This window comes from Microtus pennsylvanicus, chromosome 13 (assembly GCF_037038515.1).
Source record: "Microtus pennsylvanicus isolate mMicPen1 chromosome 13, mMicPen1.hap1, whole genome shotgun sequence".
Classification (NCBI taxonomy): domain Eukaryota; kingdom Metazoa; phylum Chordata; class Mammalia; order Rodentia; family Cricetidae; genus Microtus; species Microtus pennsylvanicus.
The window spans coordinates 45716694-45743962 of record NC_134591.1 but is presented as its reverse complement, the minus strand read 5'-3'; the positions used below and the strand labels follow the sequence as shown (position 1 = coordinate 45743962).

General features: G+C 36.7%; 1 protein-coding gene across 2 annotated transcripts in view; it reads right to left on the bottom strand.

The window, feature by feature from the left end:
- The window catches only part of Faf1 (Fas associated factor 1), a 294143-nt gene that overhangs the window by 117061 nt on the left and 149813 nt on the right, over positions 1 to 27269 (bottom strand). For both annotated transcript variants that reach the window (XM_075945095.1, XM_075945094.1), the window contains exon 9: positions 1366 to 1461. In XM_075945095.1, the coding sequence (XP_075801210.1) occupies positions 1366 to 1461 (96 nt within the window). The remainder of the gene's footprint in view (positions 1 to 1365; positions 1462 to 27269) is intronic.

Below are 27269 nucleotides of genomic sequence, written 5' to 3'. Positions count from 1 at the left end.
CAGGGTCTTCTTGACCCAGAGGCTGAGAACCACTGTCATAAAGAAATCACTACAGTGTTTCTTTTGTTCTGTTGGTTCAGTTTGATTTAAAATGTAGTACAAATTCATTGCCTCCCGGGAGCTAGAGAGATGGTCAGACACTAGCTGGAAGACCAGAGGAACTACGTTTGACTCTCAGCAGTTACATGGCAGCTTATAACTTCCTGTAATTCCAGTCCCCATGGATCAGACACCCTCTCCCGGCCTCCACAGCCACTGAATGCACATGGTGCACAGACATGCATATAGACAACATCCATAAACATAGAATAAAAAGAATGGGGCTGGAGAGATGGCTCAGCGGTTAAGAGCATTGCCTGCTCTTCCAAAGGTCCTGAGTTCAATTCCCGGCAACCACATGGTGGCTCACAACCATCTGGAATGAGGTCTGGTGCTCTCTTCTGGCCTACAGACATACACACAGACAGAATATTGTATACATAATAAATAAATAAATATTTAAAAAAAAAGAATGGAAAAAAGTTTAAAGCTTTCAAATTTGGTGCCTCCTCAAGGACTTTAGGTCTGGATAATCTGTCCATTAAGATGTCCTTAAAACTGCTACATTGCAGTTTGTTTCTCTTTGATTTTGTGAAAAAGACTGCTTTACACCTTTAGTATTCCAATATTGATTATGTGTGTATCCTTTTAAAGTCACAATGACTTCACAGTATGAAATAGGAGGCTACTGATTAGCTTAGAACATTAAGTCATAGTAATTATGCTTTCTTTCCCATCCTTTTAACCAAGATCAAAGTTAGGCACAGAAATGTTATCTATAAACATGGTACAGAATTAAGACAATGCCTTTTAATATATCCATACGGATACATAGAAACAAATTAAAACAAAGATAATCCATTTTATTTGCTCCTTGATATTGTTCTACAGGGTCCGTGTATACTGCTATCAATGAATTAGGGATTTATTAGCTCTGAGTATCTTGGTGTAAAGTATATACTGTCAACTTATAAGTTACAGAACCTGGAGGCTCATTCCCAATAAAATACACTCAATAATGCAAAAAAAAAAAACAAACCAACCACCCTTTGTTAAATTGACAGCTCTGTGTAAAACTCATCCAAACAACAATCTGTCTGACTTCTGTATGTTGAAATGTGAAACTAGCAGAACAAGGAACACTTCAGTAATAATAATAATCTTGCATGGAGAGTTTCTGCCTTTAAAGTTTGACTGAGACATCATTCACGGTACATTAACTTTACCAATGCACAGCTAAGGGAGAGAATAAAAAGAATAGGAAGTGGGCAGGTGAGTGGAGGATATGAGCCTTCAGTTCAGTGAAAAGCCGGCAAACAGGCTTACCTCTTCTGATTGCTCACGAGTCTGCACAGGTGAAGTTCTTCTTCCCACAGTAAGTCGATGGCAGGGATAAGAAAGCCCTGATTCCGCAAGACACATCTGCAGGAAGTAGAATGTATCATTTTAAACAAAGCGCAGTTATCTTTCATAAATGAATTTTCTATTTCTATTATTCCTATAATTTCTGGAGCTAGGTTAGAAAGAAAGCTTACTCTATTAGCCTGGGCATTACATTACCAAGGCTTTGAAACTCTGAAACTTTTCCACACCCAAGATATTATGATAAACCAGGCATGGTGGCGCACACCTTTGATCCCAGCAGTTGGGAGGCAGAGGTGGGTGGATCTCTGTGAGATCCAGAATAGATGGAACTGCATAGACCCTGTCTTAAAAGGGGGTGGGGAGCACTGTGGTGGTCAGGACTAAGTCTCATTAGAAAACAGAACAGATAGGAGAAACCAGAAATTGTACATAAAACCAAATTATACAGTTGGTTTGAATACCAATTCCTATTGTATTCCTACCGCATTCACTCACAGAATAAAATCCCAGTTTCCTAGTTTCCAGGGTACATGAGGAAGAGTATCTGCCAATGGCAATGATGTCTTTATCTTACTACACAGTTACAATGCTATTTATACATCAATACTGACACACAATTGTAAAGATTATAAGGGCTTATGAAGCTAAAATGCACATGAAGAACTTGCATGGTTTACATTCTGTTTACAATCCTTATTACCCTTGTAATCAAGAACACTATCCAAAGAATCTATCCTGCTTAGCAAAAACAATTAAGTAACATATTTTTGCCTATTAAAACTTATAGTATATTTGATAGTAAATAAAATAAATTGAGGTTAAAATTGAAATTGGCCAAACATAAAAAAAATGACTGAAGTTTGAGTTTCATCATAAGTATCAATTAACTTTTAAGGAAATGGATTCAAAGAAAATACACTTAAAAATTTAAATCTGTTTCAGATTTAGTATGAAGAAAATACAATGGAAAAGGGTAACTTCAAATATACTTAACAAAGCAATTTTGAATGCCAATAGTTTGTGGTGATTATCAGTAACATTTTTATAGCATTATAGTGCATGCTAAATACGATTTATTATGTAATGGTATTTTATTCTCATGTTATCTCAGTGAATTCCTGTGTCTACAGACTACTTAAATCTCACGTCTTTCTAACTATGTAGAAGTAAAACATGGTGGCACACATTGTAACTCAAGTTCTGCGGGAGGTGGGGGGTGGAGGGGCAATATCTTCTTTAGGCTTTTGTGTGCTATGTATGTACATGGTATACTTACTTGCAGGAAAAACACACATACACATAAAATAAAAATAAATTATTCTTAAAAACAAAACAATGCTTAAGGTTGGAGGTGGAGCTTAGTGGAAGGGCACATGCTCAGCATGCTTGATTTCCATTACTCAAATCAACAAAACTGTTAAATAACCAAAAAAATGTGTGGGTATCCCAGGCAAAGCAAAAGGCACACATTTTTTGTATTTAATGTAATTACATAAGTCAAACTTTCTCTTATTAACAGAAATAAAATATGGGATTCTTGGCACACTGGACATATCCTTTGGTAACTTTGGGAGGTGTGAATTAATGTGACATAAAGTGAAGAAATACAAATACCTACAAATTAATAAATTCATAGGCAGCAGACAATAGTGGGTGAGGCAAAAAGAATTCATATATGTTTTAAGCCTAATAATTTTAAATCAAATACTGGAATGAAAAATACCAGCTTCACATAAACACCTAAGTATGCTCAATCACATGTGATGTGTGCTGACACAGAAATGTGCTGAAAAAAGTCACGTGTTTAGCTGGGCGTGATGACACACACTTTTAATATCAGTACTTGGGAGGCAAAGGCAGGTGTATGTCTGTGTGTTTGAGGGAAGCTTGTGTTTTCCATATCACAGGTGAAATGACTTAAATAGGTTCCCCAGTAAAAGATCAACCCAAAGGGTTTAGGAATACAGCATGGTTGGTAGAGTATTTGCCTAGTATGAAAAAGACCAGGGGTTGCTATCTCTAGCTCCACACAAACTCAGTGTGCACCTGTCACGCAGACCTGGAAAGTTAAAACCAGAGGGTCATTAGAATATAATAACCCTTGGTCATACAAAGAACTTGAGGCTAGTCTTGGAATAGAGAGACTTAAACAACAAAAACCAAAATCAACTTAACTCAAAGATTCTGTTATATCATAATTCGTTCCCACATTGCTTAATAAATGCTACCTAAATAAATGAGAGATTCATTTTTTGATTAGATATAAAATATAGTGTCTGTCTTAAGGGAACATGTATACCAGGTGAGAAGAGAGATGAACAAAACAACAAGAATGGAATCTTCTAGAGGTGGGAAAGTTGGAAGGAGTATAATTTCATGCCTATAGCTCACTGGCTAATTATGCTAAATGAACTCCCATTACACAGCATAACCCACTACATTGGAATCTGAGAATTGTAAGTCTTTAAAGCAGTGTTAAAGATGGGGTAAATAGGAAAAACAGCTTTCGCTGTGTTTTCACATCCTTTGCATCCACGGTATTTTGTACCTATCTTTTAGTGCATATATATATATATATATATATATATATATATATATATATATATATTTGTGTGTGTCTCATTTCCTCTTAGACATATGGACAGGACCTTTTGCACTTCAAGGGCCTTCTGGTACTTAGTTTAATTCTTATTTTGTCCATGTTTGACAAATGGTCAAAACAATTGTTATTTAGAATCTAGTAATTCAGAAAGACCATGACATACTGATTGTTTTCCTAGACAAAAATATTACACATAGAACTACTGAAAGATTATTTACTAGTTCTTAGAGAGGTTAGTCATTAGTAGGAGTACTTCATTTCTGCCTTCTCATTAATAAGCACAGATCAATTTATTACAGGGAGTGAAGTATCTAAGTAAAACTCAGAATACAGTCTAAAACCCAGAAGACACTCAAAAAACAAAAACAAAAACAAAACCTTACTGTAAAGACACAGTAGTGTTGGTTTTTAAAGATATCATGGTATTCAGTTTCTCCAAAGATAATACTGTTATTTATATTCTTTAGTCAAGATGAACTTTCATTCTTAAACATATTACTTAGGAATGATTGCAGTAGGCTCTTTTGAGCCACCAACCAGAAGGCAAATGATGACATAGAAACATGTTACTACTTCTGAATGCTCAGCTTTATCTTAGCCTTCTTTAATCGGTTTCTTTTTATCTATGCTTTGCCTTGAGGCTTTTCACCTTTCTTCCATTCAGTATATCTTTCCTGTTTCCTCCCCGTTTGTCTATCTGGCTGTCAGCTGCCTGGCTTCTGGCCCCAGGCATCTCCCTCTCTTTTCCCTAGATTTCTCCTCCCACTTATTCTCTCTGCCTGGCAGCCCTGTCTATCCCTCTACTGCCTAGCCACTGGCCATTTAGTTTTTTATTAGACCAATAAGGTGTCTTTGGCAGGCAAGGTTAAACAGCAACACATCTTTAGGTAATTAAACAAATGCAGCACATTTTCAAAGTTAAAATAATATTTTACAACATAAAATAATTTGCAAAATGGTAATCCCCAGGAAGAAAAAAAATACTTAATAGCCTTCATATCTTATGAGTGAATACCATCAGAATGAGCCTGAAATTATACTTAAAATAATCATGAGACATAACTATATAATAAACGAGACAGAGATCATATTTGTAACTCATAGGCAGAAAGGACAAAGTCCTTATAAGCTTTAACTGTAAGAACTGTACAAGCAGAAAGTCATTCTGTTTAGTACTTCCAACTTAATCACTAAGAAAATTGTTAGAGAATTCCTATAGATGAATAACACATATCTGTGGTTAAAATAAATAATTCTAATAATTATATATATATATATATGCCAATAACATATTAACAGTAATACAATTTTACAAATTGTGGAATTTGTAAAATTGTAAAAATATCAGAACTATTTCAGACATAAATACAGGCTTCCCCTGAAGTGTCCATCAGAAGATAAGAAGCTGCTTTAATTGAGTACTTACAAAGACTGTCTGTCCTACTACAGGCTGTCTGTTCTAACATTCTACTTCGCTCTATAATATCCTGCAGTAACCCCAGTCATTCACGTTTCAAGAGCTTAGAGACCACACGTGAAGAATGGCCAAGAAGAAAAAGACAGCAATGCCAATTTTATGCCTGCTCACAGATATCTAGCTTCACAATCTCTAGACAGAAAGTATTTGTAAACAAGCTTGTAAAGATACCTTAAAATATTTTGGAAAGACAGTAATACATTTTTAGAACAAATGAAACTAATAAATGAAGGAAGCCAATTGTCCTAATAATATATTGCACAGCATTTTCTCCCAAAGAAAGAAGGTTGAACTAACAGGTGAAAGGAAATGCCAAGTCCACAGTAGATGTCCAACAAATGATACATTATTTTGAAAATGAATACTTGTGGCTTGGGAAAATAAATATAATGGGAGCATTATGATACGTTGAGTCAAAAGGTACTGAACCACCAACTACTGTAAAGAGGCTATGCTAGCAAATATTACTAGTAAAAATGGGTGTTTACATAGGAAAATGTATATAAAGTTTGAATAAAATTATTTCATGAAATGTAACAGTGGACCAAGGAAACATCTATAAGCTGATATTACATATTATCATCATTTTTACTATGTAGATTTTTTAGACTACAAATAAATATGTTCTATCAACAAAATATTTATTCATTTAAGTTGTTCCAAATACTGCTTAAAAATAATCTAAAGGACTCTCTTAACAGTAGTCATAGCTTGAAAATAAGACCACAATTTTAAGCAAAAAGGAATGTATTAGGCAAGCTTATACCAGTCCACAAACAACAACTGGAACACAAGGATAGCATCATTTGATGTTTGAATTTTAAAAAGAAACCACCAACTGAATTTTCTGTTTAGTAATTCGAGGAAAACATAAGGATACAAAGTTTCAGTCGATTGCCAAAGGGGCAGAAGATGTCTGAGTATGGACTTATTTGGGTTAACATCTATTAATTTTATATATAAACTGGTGTGGTGCTTCACACACAGATTCACTATACACTGATCATTCAGAAATAGACTTTTAAAGTCAGTGTGTCTGACTTCAAATTCATTTCTAGAACTCACTACAGTGAATACTCCAGCTCCCCTGTTAGTTCTTATGATTGAAGCTCTACTCTGAAATTCTCTTGGCATTTGGTCTTCTAAATTCTCAACAAAAAGGGACATTAGCACTTCTAAGTCATAACCTTGAAACCCATGTCCCCATCAGTTCATTGCCTCTCACAATGCAAATGTATTTGGTCCATCTCTAGAAGTTTGCATACTCTTAATACTCCCTACACTCCAAAATAGAAAGCCTCTTCTGCAACTCAAGGTAAAATTTTGTGAGCTACAATAAAATCAAAACTAAGTTACACATTTCCAATATATAATGATATAAATAAACATTCTCATTCTAGAAGGGAAAAAAAGCAGACATGAGAGACACAGAAATGAATAGTTAGATCACAGCAGGACTGAAACCTAGCAGGGGAACCAACAAATCCAACAGCTCCATGTCCATCATCTGGGGCTGATGATAGGATGATGATAGCATCATCCAAACAGTTTTGGTAAGCCCACCCTCCATTCCTGCAGTGTGCAATACATAAGCCTCTTTCTTGAGATGGCTCTGCTCTGGCTACAGCTTTTCCTTCGCAGATAAACCACAGTCCTGGCATCTCCAACATTCTGGAGTGCTGTGGAATATTAATTTAAGATGTGTTACATTCATTTATGCTGTGGAATGTTTGTTTAATGATACAAAGATGCACTGCATTCTTCTATATTTTATGGTTTTTATTATATTTTTAAAACAATCGCATTTTACAAACCAATCCCAGCTCCCTCTCCCTCCACTCCTCCCACTCTCCTATCTTCTCAACCCACCCCCATCCACTCCTCAGAGAGGGTGAGGCCTTCCATGGGGAGTCAACAAAGTCTGTCACATCACTTGAGGCAGGACCAAGGCCCTCTCTTCTGTATCTAGGCTGAGCAAGGTATCCCTCCATAATTGGCTCCAAGCACTAGAGAGAAATACTGGTTCCACTGTTGGTGGCCCCACAAACTGTTCAAACCACACAACCGACACAGACATTCAGTGGGCCTAGTTAAGTCTTAAGCAGGTTCCACAGCTTCCACTAGCTCGGGTCAGCTGTTTCTATGGGTTTCCCCATCATGGTCTTGCCCTTTGCTCATAATATCGATAAGTGGATTCCAGGAGTTTGGCCCAGTGCTTAGCTGTAGATCTCTTCATCTGCTTCCATTAGTTACTAGATGAAGGTTCACTTTGATTACAGGGGAAGGGTATTTTTAGGTAATGTCTCCACTATTGCTTAAATTATTAGCTGGGGTCATTCTTGTGGATTCCTGGGAATTTCCCTAGTGCTTGGTTTCTCGCTAACCCCATAATGGCTCCCTCTTTCAAGGTATCTCTTTCCTTGTTCTCTCTTTCTGACCTTTATCCAACTTGACCTTCCAATCCCTCATGTTCTCCTCTTCTCTCCCCTTATCCCCTCCCTACTCCACTACCACTTGTCCCCCCCCCCCCAAAAGCTGCCACTTTACTAAAGAAATCTTGTCTACTTCCCCTTCCAAGGGGGTTCATGTATGTCTTTCTTAGGGTTCTCCTTGTTGCCTATCTTCTCTGGGATTGTAAACTGTGTGTTGGTTATCCTTTGCTTTATGTCTGATATCCACTTAAGAGTGAGTACATACTATGTTTGTCTTTCTCTGCCTGGGTTACCTCACTCAGGATGTTTTTTTCTAGTTCCATCCATTTGCCTGCAAATTTCAAGATGTCATTTTTGTTTGCTTGTTTTGAACACTGAGTAGTACTCCATTGTGCAAATATACCACATTTTCTTTATCCATTCTTCAGTTGAGGGGCATCCAGGTTGTTTCCAGTTTCTGGCTATTACAAAGAATGCTGCAATGCATTCTTTTATGTTGCATTTGTTTAACTCTGTAAAGCTGTGTTATTTGGCCTATCTAAAACAGCTGATTGGTCTAATAAAGAGCTGCACATTCAATAGTTAGGCAGGAGAGAGAGGACAGGTGAGAATGGAGGCAGAGAGAATAAATAGGAATAGAAATCCTGGAAAAAGAAAAGCGAGGAGCTGGAAATGGAGGAGAAGAGGACACCAGAAAGCAGTCACTCAGCCAGCCACAGAGTAAGAAGAAAAGAAAGATATACAGAATTAAGAAAGGTAAAAAGCCCATAAGCAAAACATAAGAGAAAAGGGATAATTCAAGCTAGAAAAGCAGGCTAGAAACAAGCCACGCTAGGACCATATATTCTTAAGCAAGAATAAGTCTCCGTGTATTTATTGGAGAGTTGGGTGGGGCCCACAAAGAGTAAAAAACAAACAACAACAACAACAAAACCCCTGCTTCACTGGGGTCTCCAATGTAAATGGAGATCAATGTAACTGAGATTACTTTCAGTTTCACACAGTGGACTGATGTGACTCCCTTGTAGGGACTTTGGTCCTGCCCCACATTATCTGGCCTCAGTAGGATACATTCTGTTGCAAGCTTGCTATAGAGCCTGAGAACCTAGGAGACAGCTGCATCAACTGTGTACAGACCCTGGGAAGACAATTCCCTTGGAGGTTGTTTTTAAGCAGGGAACCCTTGAGTGGCATTCTAAGTTCAGGTTTTCTTCTTGCAATGAATCTGTAATTCCCTAAGATGGATTGTCCCAGGGACGAGCACAAAGTTCCTTTTTACTATGAGAATCTCTTCGATAATCACAGCTACTTACTCAGCATTCACTTTGCCAGCAACTTTAAAAGTCCTCCTTCCCTTGCTAAGAGACAGTTTCCCTATCTTTCTGTTCCACTTTTTGTCTTAACATAGACCCAAATAAGAATTCTAAGTAGTAACCAACCAGAACACATCTTGAATGCTATCCCATCTTCAAACTTCTAGGTAAACAAGTTAGTGTTTCTGTTTCTATATTAGCCTTGTTCTCAGGAATGGTAGTGTCCTTTCTACTGTGTTAATATTTTCTATCAGTATGTTTATGAAGGAAACACTGTATGCTTTCATAATTATGTGAGAAGAACATAAAGAAGATTCCAAAATTTGACCTAAAAGTGCTTTTGTGACCTTTCAGTACTTTCAAATAACTGTAATTTTATTTATAAAATGGTATTTTCACATAGTACATAGTTCAACAATTAACAACTTTTTGTTCTCTTTTAAAGATACTGATCAAACACTCTCAAGAACCTTAGTTGTATCAATGAGCATTTAGCACTGAGATTAACTTTTTATTTTATTTTTCTTGAGACAGGGTTTCTCTGTGCAGTCCTGGTTGTCCTGAAACTCACTCTGTAGACCAGGCTCATCTTGAACTCAAAGATCTGTCATTTGTTTACCTCTGCCTCCCAAGTGCTAGGATTAAAGGTGTCAGCTACCACCACTTGGCCCAGATTAATTTTTTAAAGTTGAGTATTTAATTAAGATAATATATATCTAGAATTTTATAAACAGTAAATATATTTTCTAAAAATGTAGCATGATGGTCAACTTGTACTGACTGTCAACTTTATAGGACCTGGAGGAATCTGGGAGATAAACTTCTATGCATGTATATAAGGCTGTTTCTGAGTTGGTACTCAGGTGGGAGGAGCCACTGTGAATGTGGGTTGCACAAGTCTAGTGGCTGTGGTTCCAGGAGGAAGAAGAAAAGAACGCACTAAAGCTGATCAGCACTCATGTCTTTGCTTCCTGAAGAGTGTGGCCACCTTTCTTACTTCTTTGTCATGATGAGCATTCTGTCTGCTATGAGTCAACGTACACCCTCCGTACGGTGCTTTTGTCAATTATTTGCTCACAGCCACAACAGTAACCATTATAAGAACTGGAATACAGACTACAATTGTTGCTATTCTGAACCTGTTTGGTTGTCAGCAGGCATTTAGAACTTCAAGCTACAGAAGCGCTAATATGTTGTTAAGCAGACCTTAATGTCCCATTTTGTTGGGAATTCAGAAGACCAAACACCAAGAGAGATTCAGAGTGGAGCTTCAATCATAAGAACTAACAGGGGAGCTGGACTTTACCAGGGATTGGACCAGAGGCTCTTTGTCTTACATTGTGGCAAAGAATCAGCCTGGGTAGATTAAGGAATTAAATTATTACTTTTTGGGTTTTAAGACTGGGTTTCACCGTGCAGCCCAGGCTGGCTCCAAATTGAGGTTCTCGTAACTCAGTCTCTCAAGTGTTGGGATTACAGATGGTGTGTGTTACTTTACACAGCATAATTAACATTTTAAAGATGTGAATACTAAGCTTATATAAATGAAGAGTCTTGCTCAGAGCCATGCAGGTAAACTACACAGGGGAAGATAAAATTAGCACAGGACAGTTTATGTTATACCCAACTGTAGTGCCTTACTATATCTATATCTATATCTATCTATCTATCTATCTATCTATCTATCTATCTATCTATCTATGTATATATAGCTTGTTTGTGGTCTAATAGACAATAACAATTTTCTTTGGCTTCATTAAAATAACCACACCTATTAACCTTCACTTATAGCAAGTACTTCTTCATTTAACATACAAAACTCTGCAAATTTAGGATTATGGTTGCATAGATCACAAGCCAAGTTTCAAGAGACAGAGCAATTTATCCAAGTAGAAGTGGATTGGCCTCCAATGACTAGGAAACTTTCTACTACATCCCTGTTCTAAAATAAGCTATTTAAATACAAGAAGCCCTGAAGATGACTAACTTGTCACTCTAAAATTTCGAGTATAGTCTGATGGTGCTGACACATACCTCTAATCACAGCACTCAGGAGGCAGAGGCAGGCAGATCTCTGTGTTTGGGGCCAGACTGGTATACACAGCCAGTTCCAGAATGGTCAGGGCTACACAGAGAAACCTTATCTTCTCAAGGGTTGTGTGTGTGTGTGTGTGTGTGTGTGTGTGTGTGTGTGTGTGTGTGTGAGAGAGAGAGAGAGAGAGAGAGAGAGAGAGAGAGAGAGAGAGAGAGACAGAGAGAGAGACTGGTAAATGCATAGTTCGGCTAGAAAAATCAATGAAGCAGTTATAAAGTCAAACTTAGTCATGAATTTGAAATTTCATTTACTGCCAAACAGAGTATACATCAAAAAGTTTGTTTTTTATTCAAAAAACCAAGGGCTTTTTTTTCTCCCTTTTAAATCACTTGTGTGGTAGAAATCACAGAGCTTTAATTTGCAGCAGGTTGACGCAAGCTTATTAAGAAAACCAAGTGCACATCGACTTGTCTGGGCTAGCCCACTGCCACATTCTTGTATCAGGGTTAAATAGCAGTTTAGTCACCTCACAAGAAAGTGCACTGTTAAAAAAACTAATAATATTCTGGAACCACTGGAATATTAAAAAGATCAAGATCAATTATCTAAGAAACCCTGTGAAAATAGCTTTAAAAACTATTTGTCACCAGGCTATGCTGTGTTATAGTCCTCAATTGATCCAGCAAGTTGGTAAGACTTAATGAAATAAAGAGCAACAGTAACAAGTCTTAAGGTGTTTGCTGAGAACATAATCTCATATGCTGATAACAAATGAGGAATCAGAGTTGGAAGAAAACGAATGCCTGCTCAAGGGCTTCCCTGTAGATCCACCAGTTATTATTATCATCGAGGGAGCCTTAGACTTCATCATGTGCTCATCATTGATAACCTTTGCTGACACTCTTCAGAGAGAAGCTATCAGTATGCACACTCCCAGAAGCCTACTGATTGTTCTACACATCACTAAAAAAGATTCCAAAATGAGAGGACATTCATTCCCTGCCTCTCATTTACACAGAGGTATCAGCTACAGATGATAAAGCTCTCTACCTGAGGCTTATCTTGTAATAAACATGTTATCTTGGAGCCTAATGTAAACTTTTCTAAATAGTTGCAAAATTCAAATAAATATTGAAATGTTTTCTAAAATGCCATTTTGTTAAAAAAAAAAAAAAAAAGCCTCCCCTTACCTCCTCTGGTGTTTTTTTTTTTTTTCCACATGACAATTGTCTACTTTTAGGATTCTTCATACTGGTTCAACGTAAATTTTATTTTTGGTTATCAAAACACGTTGACCAATACAAAAAGGCTTTAAATTTTGTCATTTAAAATCTGCTTAAGCTCCCAAAATCAGATTAAACCATGGAGACATGAAGAATAGAATAAGAACTCTTATTAGTAAATATGAAACCACAATATTTTGGACTTGGCAATTTTAATAATTCAGTTGAGTGCTTTAGACGTTCTGAATCATTTCAGAATATCACACTACTTGCCATGGGCATTAAACTACACAATAAAAACTGAAGCCCTAATAGCAGATCAGTCTGAGTCTACCCAGGGGGAGCATCTCTCTACATCTGCTTAGAGAGAACAGTCAGTGTTACCTGTAGAAAGTATTAACTTCAGGAAAATGGGTAAGTTGTTACTGATGAGGAACTGCAAATCACAGAAGCCACTTGAGCTGAAGGGAGGATTCTAACTCTACTCTTTCCCAGAAAAGCCAATAGCCCAGCTGTGAAGAAAAATGCCTCTTTGTTTCCAAATGCCTGTCACAATCACTTTTGTCATTTCATTGCTTCTGAGCACCCTCTGGTGGAGGGCAGAAGAGAGAATAACTCTCACAAATGTATGGCTTCTAATCCAAACGTTGGTAAGGGGGGAGGGGAGATCTGGAATGTGTGCAGATTTTTCTTGACTCTCCATATTACTCAATCATTTAGAGCTAGTTGATGAATATGCATTAACCATATAGTTGTTTACAGTCTATAATTTAGTCATTCAATCAACACTTATGTTCTTACTACACATCAAAATAGTATATAGATAACCTGGCTTTGATATTAATGATATTTCCTGGGAAAGCTGTTTGATCTCATGAGATCTCAGTTTGCTCATCTGAGACAGGAGAATGATCTCTGTTGACAGCAATAAAAAGATGACGCCTGAAAAAGTGCCTAGTGTAGTACAGATAACTTTGTAACACACACACACATTTTGTCTTTGGCTCAACTCCTTGAGAGACAGCAGGGTCACCTTACATGTGTTCAGTTACAAGGCCTGTTTCTTTCTTTAATAGTCTAACCCTAAGAGACAATGTAAGTGTTTTTACACAAGCTAATGTAACTACACTTAGGCTAATTAGCATGTGTACTGAAAGATACATAAAGCACCCTAATAAACTACTTAATCTTTCCATGCCCACAATATTCAAAATATGCTAACCAATGTTCATTAAATAGATTTTCCTAAGTGAACAAAAGAAGTCTAAATTATTTAAAGACTTATTTCCTGTTCTATAACATTATTATAAATGCTACCCCATGGACTGTGTTTGTTTAAATATATTGTGGCTCTGAGTACTTCTAAGAGCCCATCTCTAATATCATTTAGTACCTGCTTATTAGCAACATTTTAAGTTTATGTTACAATGCATTATCCAAAAGTTGATCTGGAAGCTTGCAAAATGGCCCAGCAGGTAAAGGCACTTGCACCCAAGAGTACAGTCTGAGTTCAATCTCTGGAACTCACTTGATGAGAGTACCGCTTTACAATAGTTCTTCAATGACACTGACTGTGGTTCTCTAGCCTCCACACATGGGCTGGCACGTACAGACAGTATGGGGTGGACAGATGGAGAAGAAGAAAAGAAAGAGTTTGAAATGCAAAAGGAGAACCTACTTAGGCTAGGAATATGGCTTAGTGGTGGAATTCTCGTCTAGCATGGGTGAGGCCCTACAGGTTGAATTCTAAACACCACAAAGCAGAATTTGCTATAGTCATACCATTTAATTACTATGAGATAAAAAGCAATAACTTTAGGAGATCAAGTAAGTCTACTGAGACCATCTAGCTGAAATACTTTTAACAACCTATAAGGCAGGCATGTGCATGTGCGTACGAGCATATACACACACCTGCCCCTTTGCCACAATTAAAGCTGCCTGTAATCGGATTCTGTGTTTAAAACACTGGTGGATTAACATGAAAAGAACATTCTGCAATACATACCACTGTATCTGGGTTACATTCACAGATCTAGAAAAATTCTCGCTTTTTTGTTCATTTGTTTTGTTTTCTTAAAAAGAAAGTGGAAAAAAAACTTTAAGCTTTTTCACTCGTCCTAAACAACCTCCCCCAAACACACTGGTTTGGTGTTCAAGACAATAACCTGGATCATCTTTAGTCATCACTAGCTACTACTCCTTCCAATCTCTATTTAGGTTTGTTTACACACTGATCCAAGAGTCCTTTGTGCCTTCCTACCCCTAGGCTTTTGCCCACTCTATTCTATTACCCAGTTCATTGTCTACTTATTATATAACAGCTGACAAAATGTTACTTATTGTCTAGTTTATTGGTACGTGCAAGGCATTTGAAAAGATAGGAGTGAATGACTTCACAACTCACACTAATACTCTTAAACAACTACAACTACCCCTGCCTTCTAAAGTGCATGGTATCATTTGGTGTGACCTCAGCCTGTGGCATTTGGACAGATCTCTCAAGAATAGGTGCCTTTTATTCAATTAGTTCCTAGGAGAGGACAAGTAGCATAGGTGGGAGCTGAAAAGATGGAGGCATGGGCAATGTCAGAGGCCGAGGTTTTACGTGGGTGGGCCGAGGAGCTAGAACAGAGGGGAAAATCAAGTCTCTAGATCTTCTGAGGCAACAGACTTATATGAGAATTCTGACACTGGAGAAGAGGTACCCTTAGGAAAGACAGCCGCACTGCTTTGGTGATTGAGATGGAATGCAGGACAGGCTGTTTGAGAAGGGGAAGAGTGTGTCAAACCAAATAATGAACCATAAATTCTCCTCCATGTCCTCCAAATCATGTTTAACTGTGACAAGGAAGTCATGGGAAATATGTGTCAATATAAGGCAATGTCTTTGGAAAGCAGAAGTCATATGCTCCCTTGAGAGGAGTTAGAGCAGAGTGATTATGAACGTGCGCTTCAAAGCTATAGGCCAGAATCTGAAGTCTTGTGTCTGCTAACAACTATGTGACACTGAAAAAGCCTTCTACTTTCTTAATCTATCTCTAAGTCATAACACTGCTGTGAGGTTTAAAATGGTTCAACAAATTTGTCTGCCAGAACATCTATATGCCTATCTATCTTCTAACCTACCTATACTAGATATTAAGCATATTTTAAGTAGATGAAAATATTATTATTCATTTGCTTAACTAAATAGGTGACCACACTGTGCTAAGAACTCAACTAAATAAAGCCAAAGCTGAATAGATTCTGCTTAATGGTTTACTGGGGTAAGAATTTTAACAAAGTTTATATAGTGCTAGCTCTTTTGTATTTCACTACACCAGTTCTCATTTTCACTGCTTAGGAATAATGGACACAGCCTGATTGGACACATTACCATTCCACAGGAAATGGCAACTCAGAACTCCCAAGACCACAAAGCTAGTAAATACCAGAGTGGACTCATAATATAAGTTGATTACTAGCCTTTCCTGAAAGATGTCGTTTTCACATGCAATGTGAACCATCCTAGCTACCTGTGGAAAATGATAAAGCTAAATTATGAAGGAAAAAAAAGTTAGATCTCTAGGTCTCATTTGATTACTGGAAATACAGAATTGTATCTTAAGGCATTGGAAGGAAGGAAGGTCTCTCATCCAAGTACCAATCCTGCTGAACTTCCAGCATCAGAACAGATGGGAGACATTCAAAGTGATATGGCTGAGGACAGGAACAATTTCTGTAGAAAATATTATTTTTAAAAAATAGTGTCTATAGGCAGAAAATTCTTAAAGGAAAATTTCATTTTGACTTCTACATACTTCTCAGACAAAGAAAACATTATTTATCATTTGAATTATTTATTCAAGATTTATTCAGTTTATCTGGTTCATAATCAATTCAAATGCAACAGCACTTGCATAATGACCTCAGGTTATTCAATTTATCACATACATTTCCTGTTTCATAAGGACCACTCCAGCACATGGAACATTTCTCTAACTGAAAAGCAAACTTGAAAATATTTTTCTGATTGTGAAAGTATCCTTTCCCAGAGATTTCATACCATAATGGGTGACTAAATAGAAAGTACGAGAAAACAAAAAGTTCTGTCACTAAAACTTACTGCAAACAATAAAAATAAAACATGTACTAAAATTTAAAATGTGTAAGTACCTAATAATTTATACTTCATAATGATACTGCAATTCTTAATTATGTTCTAGGAAAAATGTCTCCTGAAAGGTATTAGCGATCTCTGTTAAGTGGGTGAGCGCACTCCATCTCGGCCGCAGTGTGCTCAGGTTCTAAGGCTGCAGTGCTTATTTTATCTCTGCACAAAGTGTCGTTGAGATAATTACTGCTGACAGCTTTATTCAAGGTTCATTTCACTTTTTCTGCTATTTTTCTCTGGTTAGAAGTTCAGCAGAACCCATGGGAAGCCACACCCCTCACACCTGTTAGGCTTCTTCATGTTACTGAGGGCCAGTGTGGACATGTCACTTCAAATTAGCATTGTACCAGGGCGCTAACTGTGACAATTACTTATCACAGGTTTAATGTAAAAAAAAAAAAAAGTTTCTAATTCAACCACAAAAACAGTGTCCCAAAATGTAATTTAAACCTGTAAAAGCAGGTTGCATAAAAACATCCAGAGAGTCGCAGAATAGGTTCCCAGGGTTAGCTTTATGAAGGATTTGAATTATGCAAGAATGCTACACAACTGAAAACATTTCCTTCTAAAGAAAACTAAAGCAAAAAGGTAAACAAAAGGGGCTGGCTCAGTGGGTAAAATGCCTGCCGTGCAATCCTGAAAACCCCAGATCCCTAGCACCCACATAAAATATAGACTTGTTGGCCCACACATATAAGTGAAGTGCTGGGAGGGAAGACAAGCGGATCCCAGGGGCTCACTAGCCAAGCTAGCTGAAATAGTGAGCTCCAAGTTCAGTGAGAGACCTTGTCTCAAAAAAAATGGGAAAAGTGATCACTTGATCAAGAACAACATTCAGATTTCAACCTCTGGTTTCTACACGCACACCCATATGCAAACGTGCCCACGCATGCGCACAGGCGTACAAGCACGCACACACACACACACACACACACACACACACACACCACAGAGCAGTCAGCAATAACATTTTACTATGCTGCAATGGTAATGAGTGGCTCTTTTAAATTTTCATCATCTTTACTTGAATGTGTGGTTAATTTTGTTAATTCTTTTGTAGTAAGACACTTAGAATCGATAATGGAATATCTAGTCAAAGCAAAGCAGCTATATCTAAGCTTATCAAGGGAAAGGCATAGTTTTATATGATCTAGAGAGGCAACAAGCATTCTTTTATGCCTCTAAACTTGCAAAATAGAAAGTTATTATTGGAGAGTAGACATTAACCTAAAAGAAAATACTCATATTTTAAAATATATTTAAAGCTAGTTATTATAATCCTCTGTTTCAAACACAAAATATTCACAGAATTACCCGAGGTCTGAAAAGACCTGGGATAGAGGAGACGGTTAATGTGGACTGCTGAGAGGCTAATTGTGGATCTTCAGCTAATTACTTTCTGCTGATAGGGATTTAAAAAACAAATAAAATAGTCTTTTATTCCATTTTTCTTCAATTTGAACTAAAAAAAAAACAGAAAATAAAGGCTATGCTCAAGATACTTCATTATGTGCTATTTAAATGATGATCCAAAATTCTGAAATATTTGTTTACATCATAACCAATGCTAATATGCACTAGCAAAATAACTGTGAGCAGATTTATATTTGCCACAATGTGTACAATATTATTCACAAATGCTCAAGGTCCATTGTTTGTTTATTACATGCTCAAAGGTGAAAGGAATTCAATATTCATCACCCACCAACACCCCCCCCCCCACGAAGGCTGGAGGATGCCATCCAGAATTAATGGAATCTGGCTTTGTAACAGATTCTAAAAACTAAATATGCATGAAAAGCCAAAGAGAGAAAATAATAACACTGAACTGGAAATTCAGTAAAAAAAATAGTCTGCAAAAAGAAAAAAATATCATGCCTACTTTATGGCAATCGTGATATGGCAAGATTAATGCAAAATTTTAGCATTGTTAACAGTTTGACAAATTTTTAATACCATTATATATATGAAAATACACAGAAGTGTTTGATATTTTTAAAAGAAAAATTTTGTTTTCTAGCATTTATAGTTACGTATGAATAAAATCTTAATAAAATCAACATAGGAAATCTTAATTATGAGTCAAGGATCTTAGAAAAATGGGCCCTTTGCCTTATTCTACAGTCAATATATTCACAGGGAATTGAAATAATGGTTCTTCAATTTTTTGATGAAGAGATTGTATTAATCTAAGAGCCTCCTAATGTTAGAAAGCTACTGTATTAATTTGTGGCCACTTCAGCTCACCCTAAGAACACAGCCTTTCATACAGTCAAAAATACAACTTCCCCTGCTTTACATGCATGGAGAGTACCAGCCGGCTGGCTGGCACACATCTCGTCAACAGAAGATGTCATTTACCCCTCAAACACTGTGGAAATCTTTGGATAGCAAATATAGGAGCTCCCGATATTTTTTCAGCAGTATCTAATTCCTTGGCAAAACTCAGGCATTTATGCTAATAACTCTGACTAGACATATGGACAGAGTTCTGCTAGGTCTCTACTCCTGGCTTTTACGTCTAAGAAAAACAGTCTAGATTAACTACACTAAGTTAGAAACACTAACAAAAACAGTACTAGTTAGAAATGAGAAAAACTAACTTCTACCTTGCTAATTATTCATTCATAGCCCATTTCAGCCAAGTATGTTTTTTTCCTTCTGCTTACCCCTAACCCTTGTTTGTAAATCTCTAACATTTCTGGTTTCTAAGACCATATACCTCACTGGTAGAGTGTTTGCTTGGCATGCACAAGACTCAAAGATTTAAACTTTAGCATGGGTGTGCGTGCGTGTGTGCATAAATGTTAGTCTGAAAGAGCCACAGGGTTGGATGTATCTATACTCAGACACCATATTCTACAGCCCTTAAGGACAGCATTTCTAGTATCACAGGTCAAACAGGTTGCTTTGTACAACCTACTAATATAGTAAGTCTGTCCACTTTCCTTGCCAAGATAAAAAAGACTTCTAATTTTACAAGAAATACAAAGTTTACCTAGTTATACAATTCAAAGCCTAGAAAGTATTCTACGTGAGATAAGTACTAAAATCTATTATTGAAGTTCAAATAACTAAGTCTAAGTGAAAAGTATTTAACAGGAGATGGCAAGTCAATAAACTAAATCAATATAAACTACTCAAGTTCAAAATAAATGTGGCTTAAACATTTCAATAAAGGTGTACTAGTAGTTTTATATTTAATATTACTATTTAATATCTTTTTACAATAAGACAGTTATTTTATGGGTATCCTGAAAATCAGCATAATTCAAACACTATTTCAACTAGATTTTGGTAGGCATGACTCACAAGTTTATAAGGGTAAATAATATACCTGATAAAAAATACATACAACTTACAGGAAGCAATAAAGCTTTCCCCAAGAGTCATAGACCATCTAAGAAAACCCAAGAGTTGGGCATGGGAAACTTGGCTTCGAGTCACTGGCCAGAGGAGTGGAAGAGCCTTGTCACTGCCCTTTGATGCCTCTTGAACTTGAAGATAAGACCGTATGCTGAAGAATCCACACACTTCAGGCACAGGTCTTGAAGCAACTGAATTGCAAGTGATCTGGAAGCCTCCTACCTGAGGTCTGGTTCTCACAATGATCAAGGGTGCTATGCAAACTCAAGGGGAGAAAAAAACAATCAATGGTCTGAACCCAGCTATCAAGAACAACAACAACGGCCAGAATGACAAGATGCCCATAAGGGTGCATAGCGGCACTTTTATCTTGGTGGTAACCAACAGTCATCTACTTGGACTTAACACACACTATATAAAAGAAGTACTATAAATTTAGTAAGTACTCAAAGCTGGTGAGTCATATACCCTAAAATAAATCATACTACTACTACTGACCAGTATAATTTCTAACTGTGTTCTAAATTCTTTATAACTACCACAGATGAGTCTAACTTTTATCCCTCATTAAGGAAGTTTCTTTCTGCAGCAGACAGAAATCATTACAGAGATCCAGAACTGGTTGAAATTCAGAGAACAAATGACAGTATGGTGCCCAATGCCAACTGGATACATCTATAAAACAGCCTCTACACTTAAGCCTCAGGAAACATTGCTGGTGATGGTGGGAAATGTATGAACCAGAAGATTAAGATGTCTACTGCGAAGCAGTATCTTCTATATATGACAGGAAAACTATACTCATCGTATCTCAAAAATTCGATCATCTAAACAAGACTTGCACAATGACAGCACCAGCTGACATATCAACAGACCCTATCCCTAGATGAAGACTTGTAAGCATTAAATGGGGAAATCGGTCTTCTCAGAGATGGGTTCCCTGATAGGTGACCCAATCACAACTGATGGGTTCTAAATGCATATACATATGAATGACACTAAATGGACTCAGCAGGGTGTATATAGCCATATATACATACAATACTAGAATTATATGTAATATAATTAATAGTATATGTGATAATGTAATATTTGTATATGTGACAATAAAAGAAAAGGCATGATTAAGAGGGAAGTATGAAGAACACAGGAGGAGTTGGGAGGAGAGTGAAAATTACATAAACCCACTTATGTAAGAAATATTTTTAAAAATTGAAAAAACTTTGAATTGGTATAGAAACTATATAATCATGTATTGGGCATAAACAATTGTAATAATAAGAGCGGCGGTGGGGCTTCGTCCCCAAATCCCCAGCCGCCTGGCTCGGCTAGCTTATGCCCCAAATAATTACACGGACACTGTATTCTTTTAAACACTGCTCTGGCCCATTTCTAATCATCTGTGTAGCGCCCCTAGGTGCGCTTACCGGGAAGATTCTAGCCTAAGTCCATCCTGGGTTGGAGCTTCATAGCGTGCGTCTTCCCTGGAGCAGGTAGCATGGCGTCTCTCTGAAGGCGTCTGCTCCGGAGAGGAGAGCTGTGGAGTCTGCCCTCACTTCCTCTTCCTCCCGGCATTCTGTTCTGTTTACTCCACCCACCTAAGGGTAGGCCTATCCAATGGGCCTAGCAGTTTCTTTATTGCTTAGCCAATGAAATCAAGAGATTGATATATGACACTCCCACATCAAACAATACTCTAGCACAATTAAAAATGTAATACAATTGGAAAATGCCTTCCAGAAGTGCTACAGTCTTACCCAAGTGTTGACTAGAGGTATAAAGATGTAGTGGCCTATGCTGTATCTGGTACAGTCATATATAAGAAGGTATGAAACGTGTTAAACTTGCTTTTTACCCCCTGGTAGTTCTGTAAACTTTTGTATATTCTGAAACCACTAAAATATTATGTGCATTTGATCCTTAACACTTCTTAGTAAACTGAAGCACTGTCTATATTTTTAGTGTAGGGCCCTAAATAGTATTCTGCCTATGACTAATAAAACTATCTCCTCCCTTGACGTCCAACCTTCTACGATTATCCTCTAGATGTCTCAGACAATAAACTCAAGAACAGTATTCCTGGCACTATTTTACATTTACTTTTAATCTGAGGAACCAGAAGGTCATTTCTTTACATACTTATGTGCACCTGCTTACCTGTTGCTTTTCTGATTATCTGTATACACACATGTATACAATAGGCCTTTATAGTGAGCAAACGAACAGAGAGCAAAATTCTTACAGCTAATTGTATTTTAAAGAGCATTTTGATATTTGATAAAAAATAGAACTTTATTCCTAAATCAGGTATTACTTCTATTAGGCACTCAATCCTGAATTTGTGTGTGTATATGTGTGTGCGCATGTTAGATTGAGTCTCACTATATAGCCCTGGCTGGCCAGGAATTTACTATGTCGACCAGGATGGCCTTAGATTTATGACAATACTCCTTCCTCTGCCTCCTAATTCTAAGATTACAGGTATGTTCCATTATGTCTAGCTCCTGAAGTATTTGTGTAGCTGAATGTTGCAAACTAAATATAAAATAAAAAGTGTTTATAAAGTTAATTCTTAACAGACAGATATCATTTGGGAGCACTAATTATAAGTTCTATAAAATTCTCAAAAGAAAATTTAAATTTTAAAATAGCAAAAAAAAATTACCTACTGAGGGAAGATTACTTCTACTCCCTTTCAATACTTACTTATATAATTGGACAACACTGACTATTTTCTAAGTTTTCACATGGCCTTGAGTCAAAAGAAATAGTCCTAAGCTGACACTTAAGGAAAAAAATTGTAAATTTGAGTTGAATAAATTTACTGGAAAATGCCACAGTTAAAGAAAAAATGAAAATAGTGAATCTAACAAAACACTGAACAACTTTTTCAGGGCAGGAATGGATAATTTTATATATTATTTTTAGCAACACGTAGTAACAATGATATATATCTTCTTTAGAAAATGGACTAAAATTTATAAGTAAAATAAAAGATGATTTGAGCAGTAATGTAAGCTTTATTTTTTAAAAGATATTGCAGTTGACATTCTAGAATATTTTACTAATTGAAATATGTTTTAATTTTAGCTATTCTACTTCACTTACTAAAAAATTATACATTAATATTGTAGAGAATCATTTAATTTTAGAATTAGAGGACACTTTGGATTTAACATTTATTAGAAATCTACTCTTTACTGTACCTTTAAAATTCATTCTCCTACTGTTCATCAATAGAAGAGCTCTATGAGGTATTACTACTTCCATCTTCAAGGCAAGAAAACATAAGTTCTGAAAGCGTTTGTTCATAGTAGACCTGAAATCTAATTTTCATTCAAGTGGTTCTGATTCCATAGTCTATACCCCTTCACCCATATGAAAGAAATTTTCTGATTTAATAGTTAAGCAATTTATATTCATTATCTCATTTAATACTAAAGTTAATATACCCTGTATGACAGATAAACACAGATTTACAAACTAGCAAGTCTGAAGGTACTTTAACTCTCTTAAAGTTGTGGTTATAAGCATTTTCTTTAGATAATAATAATAATTTCATTGATTTGGGTAGGGTTTCCCTAAATAGCTTTATCTGGCCTGTAACTCACTATATAGACCAGGCTGGTCTGGAACTCAAAGACATCTGTGTACCTCTGTCTCCAAAGGGCTGGGATTAAAGGTGTGCTCCACTGTGCCTAGGATATGCATATTCTCTAATACAATTCATTTGTCTACTAATGAAACAAAAGTCCAGAGAATTTAGAAGGCTTGGTCATGAATTACAGAAGGGCTCCATGAATCTTCAGGATTCAAAGTACCATATACCCCTGTCATTCAAGATGCTCAAACACAATGATTACCATCACATAATCCAAAGATCTCCTAAATTACCGGTACCATATGAACTCTTCCTCAGCTAAATTGACATTATCCAAACTGGACTTTTTCCAATTTCCTTACCTTAAGATTTTACTCAATTTATTTGAGGGACACTTACCATGCATTATTGTAAACAATACAAAGCAATAACCACATGGTCAGTCATGGGACATGCTGGATAAAATATCTTTTAGCTTTATGAATTCAAGAAGCTCACAAAAGTTAGCTACTTGGGGCTTAAGAAAGATTCCATGGGCTGGAGAGATGGCTCAGTGGTTAAGAGCGTTGCCTGCTCTTCCAAAGGTCCTGAGTTCAATTCCCAGCAACCACATGGTGGCTCACAACCATCTGAAATGAGATCTGGTGCCCTCTTCTGGCCTTCAGGCATACAGGCAGAAAGAATATTGTATACATAATAAGTAAATAAATATTTTAAAAAAAAAAGATTCCATGGCATGTAAAAACGCAGTAGCAAACAACAATGAGCTAATTTCTACTCAAATGGGATATCCTCAGGGGATACTCTTAAGAATTTGGTTTCCAGGGACACAGTTAATTGTATGCTTATGGGAAAAAGTGGTGGGCACAATTGTGCACAAGTGACAGGCAATTTGGAGTTTCTTCTAGACTTGCTTGAAGGTCTAGCTTTCTCTATCAACAAATACCACCTTGGTACAGTAGGGTCCCTTAATATCTTCTATATTATGACATATCATGTTCTTCTAAAACCTGATGCTATTTTTACCAGCTCCCAGCTTTATGGATCCTTACTTTTATTGAGTTTCATCTCCTCAGAACCCCGAGTACCAAATAACTCAAAACATCTATTAAGCTTGAAGCAGCATTGCCGAGTGGACAGCATGGGAGGGCTCCGCTGGATTAGATCCATTCACTGCTACTGTGGCATTTTGTAGTTTGAAATTTTCAGGAATTTTGGATTAGATTTAAAAATTCCTCACTGAAGAAAGGACACACAGCAATGGGCTGGTGTAACTGAACCAAAGAACCAAAGAGACGTTTTGGTAGACAAGTTGGAGATGGATCTCAAACAAAGATGCAACCTTACAATGTTCTACTTATATACCTCTGAACTTCAGAGCTCCATAGGAGTTTAGGTGCTTATATTGTAGGCAGTTGAAAAAGACTAATGATTTGAAACAGGTGATTAACGTTATTAATACATTTAACAAAAACATTTCATATTTCACAAAAACTGATAAACAGAGTGGGCACGAATGGGAGACATGAAAACAGGAGAGAGTGGTGAGAGCTGCAACTATCAAGGAAATAAAAAAAAAAACTATAAGGGAGTCAGATCAAGAGACTGGAAGGGCTGGAACTGAAGTCAAATACTTCCAGCATCTGTTTGCATCATTCTGAGATTAAAGTAAAATTCAGACATGCATAATCTGCACTAGAAAGATTCTACCTTAGTAGATTAATTGTGGAAATTTTCTCCATTTTCATGATCTGTTACATTCTGAAGCACATTTCTGCAAGTATTAACTTATTTGAAATATATATTAACTAGTTTTAAAAAATGGGAAGTCAAGGTTTGTGGGCATTTATTTATTAAAGGCATATATTATGTCCCTACTATCTAAAAGGCAGTCTGAGTACCACAGTGATACCATTATAAAAACATTTTTTGTTAAGGCTGGAGCTATATAGTTCAGCTGTACAGTTGTTTAACATGCACAAAACCCTGGGTTTTATTTACAGCACATGTGAGGGATGTACTCTAAAAAGGACAAAAATGTCACAGATTATTTCAAAATAGGAAAAAATCAAATATTAAATATAAAATCACAACTGTATTAAAAACAATGAAACAATAATTTCAACGAAATAGCTGAGTTGGAAGAATTAATACAAATTACACAGGAAATATTATGCTGAAGAATGAAAGGCTCATGAATGATGGGGCATTTGAAGAAATAGCACCCCCAAAATGGAGATGACAGAGAGTAGAGAACAGAGAGTAGAGAAATAGTACAATGACCTAAAGCAAAAATGAGAGGATGAAAACCGCAGTCAACAAGTTAAGAAATTTGGCCCTTACTTGTAAGGATTCAACAGGGAGATAGATTGGATAGAGTTTTATCTTTTTTAAAAAAATATTATTCTAATGTTGTGTGAAGAACTAACTGAAAGGAAGCAAGAATGACACAAAAAAATTAGTTTGGAGGCTTCTACAAAAATAAAAAATTACAGGCTCAATAATCAGTTAGTAGTGTACACTAGGAAAAACAGCAGAAAGAGAGACAACTGAAGAATATATGGGAGTCAAGCATGATGGGAATTTAGACACACATCAAGGATAGCTTCTCTGTTACAAACAGAATTGGATGGATAGTGGTACCATGTATGAAACTAGGGAACATCAGAAGAGGGTTAGATAAGGCCAAGTAGCACATGAATTCAATTTTTATTATGTTGAAATCAATTCTGTTATTTTGGATTTAATGTCCTTTGGGATATCTAAACAGTGATGGTAAGGTACTTCTGAATAAGGGAAGAGTATTTCAAGAAGGAGCTTTCAAAAGAGTCAAATACTGCAGAAATGAAAACTACCAAAATGGCTGTCCCTTCTCCGCATCAAGAGAACAGATAAACGTTATGTAATATCTAAACACAATGTTATATAGCATGACAACAAATGGCAAATACATTAGAATACAGATCTATTTCACAAATCTGATGTTAAACCAAAGGAAGGAGTCAAGAGAATCACGGACTAAACAAATACTGTATACTGCAAAATTGCATTCCCTAATGTGCAAAGCCAGGATGATACTCTGTAGTTTCCATCTCTTGGATAAATGAGTCATGAATGGGGCTTCTGGAATGAAGGGAATGTTTTCTTTGCTAACCAGAATGCTGGTTGTATAGGAATATTCATGAAGGTTCATCAACTTAAACATTCGTGAATTCCATTGTGTTTTTCACAAAGTATAATTTCACAAAGATTTTAGTGTGCTTTATTTTGTTTTGCCTGATGCAGGGTAAGTGAACACAGTGGGGTGGGGGTTCATGCATGATAGGCAAGTGTTACCACCAAATTATATCCCTGGCCACCAACTCCCTGGATATAGATACAGTAACTTTTAATGTAGAGTCTCAATTTCTTTTTTGAGAGAAACTATGTATTTTATTGGCCCATGTGGATGACAGAAGAGGATGTGTGTCTTATTAAATTACCCCCTCCTTTATTCCTCTAAAACAGAGTCCTTCAATAAATTTGAAGTTCAGCATTTCAGCTAGGATGGCTGGCCAGTGCGCCCCTGGATGCTCGGGGTGAAGGCACGAGCATCCATGCCTGGTGCTTTAGTGTGGGTATCCAGCGCAGATCTTCATGTTTGCATAGCAAGCACTCGAA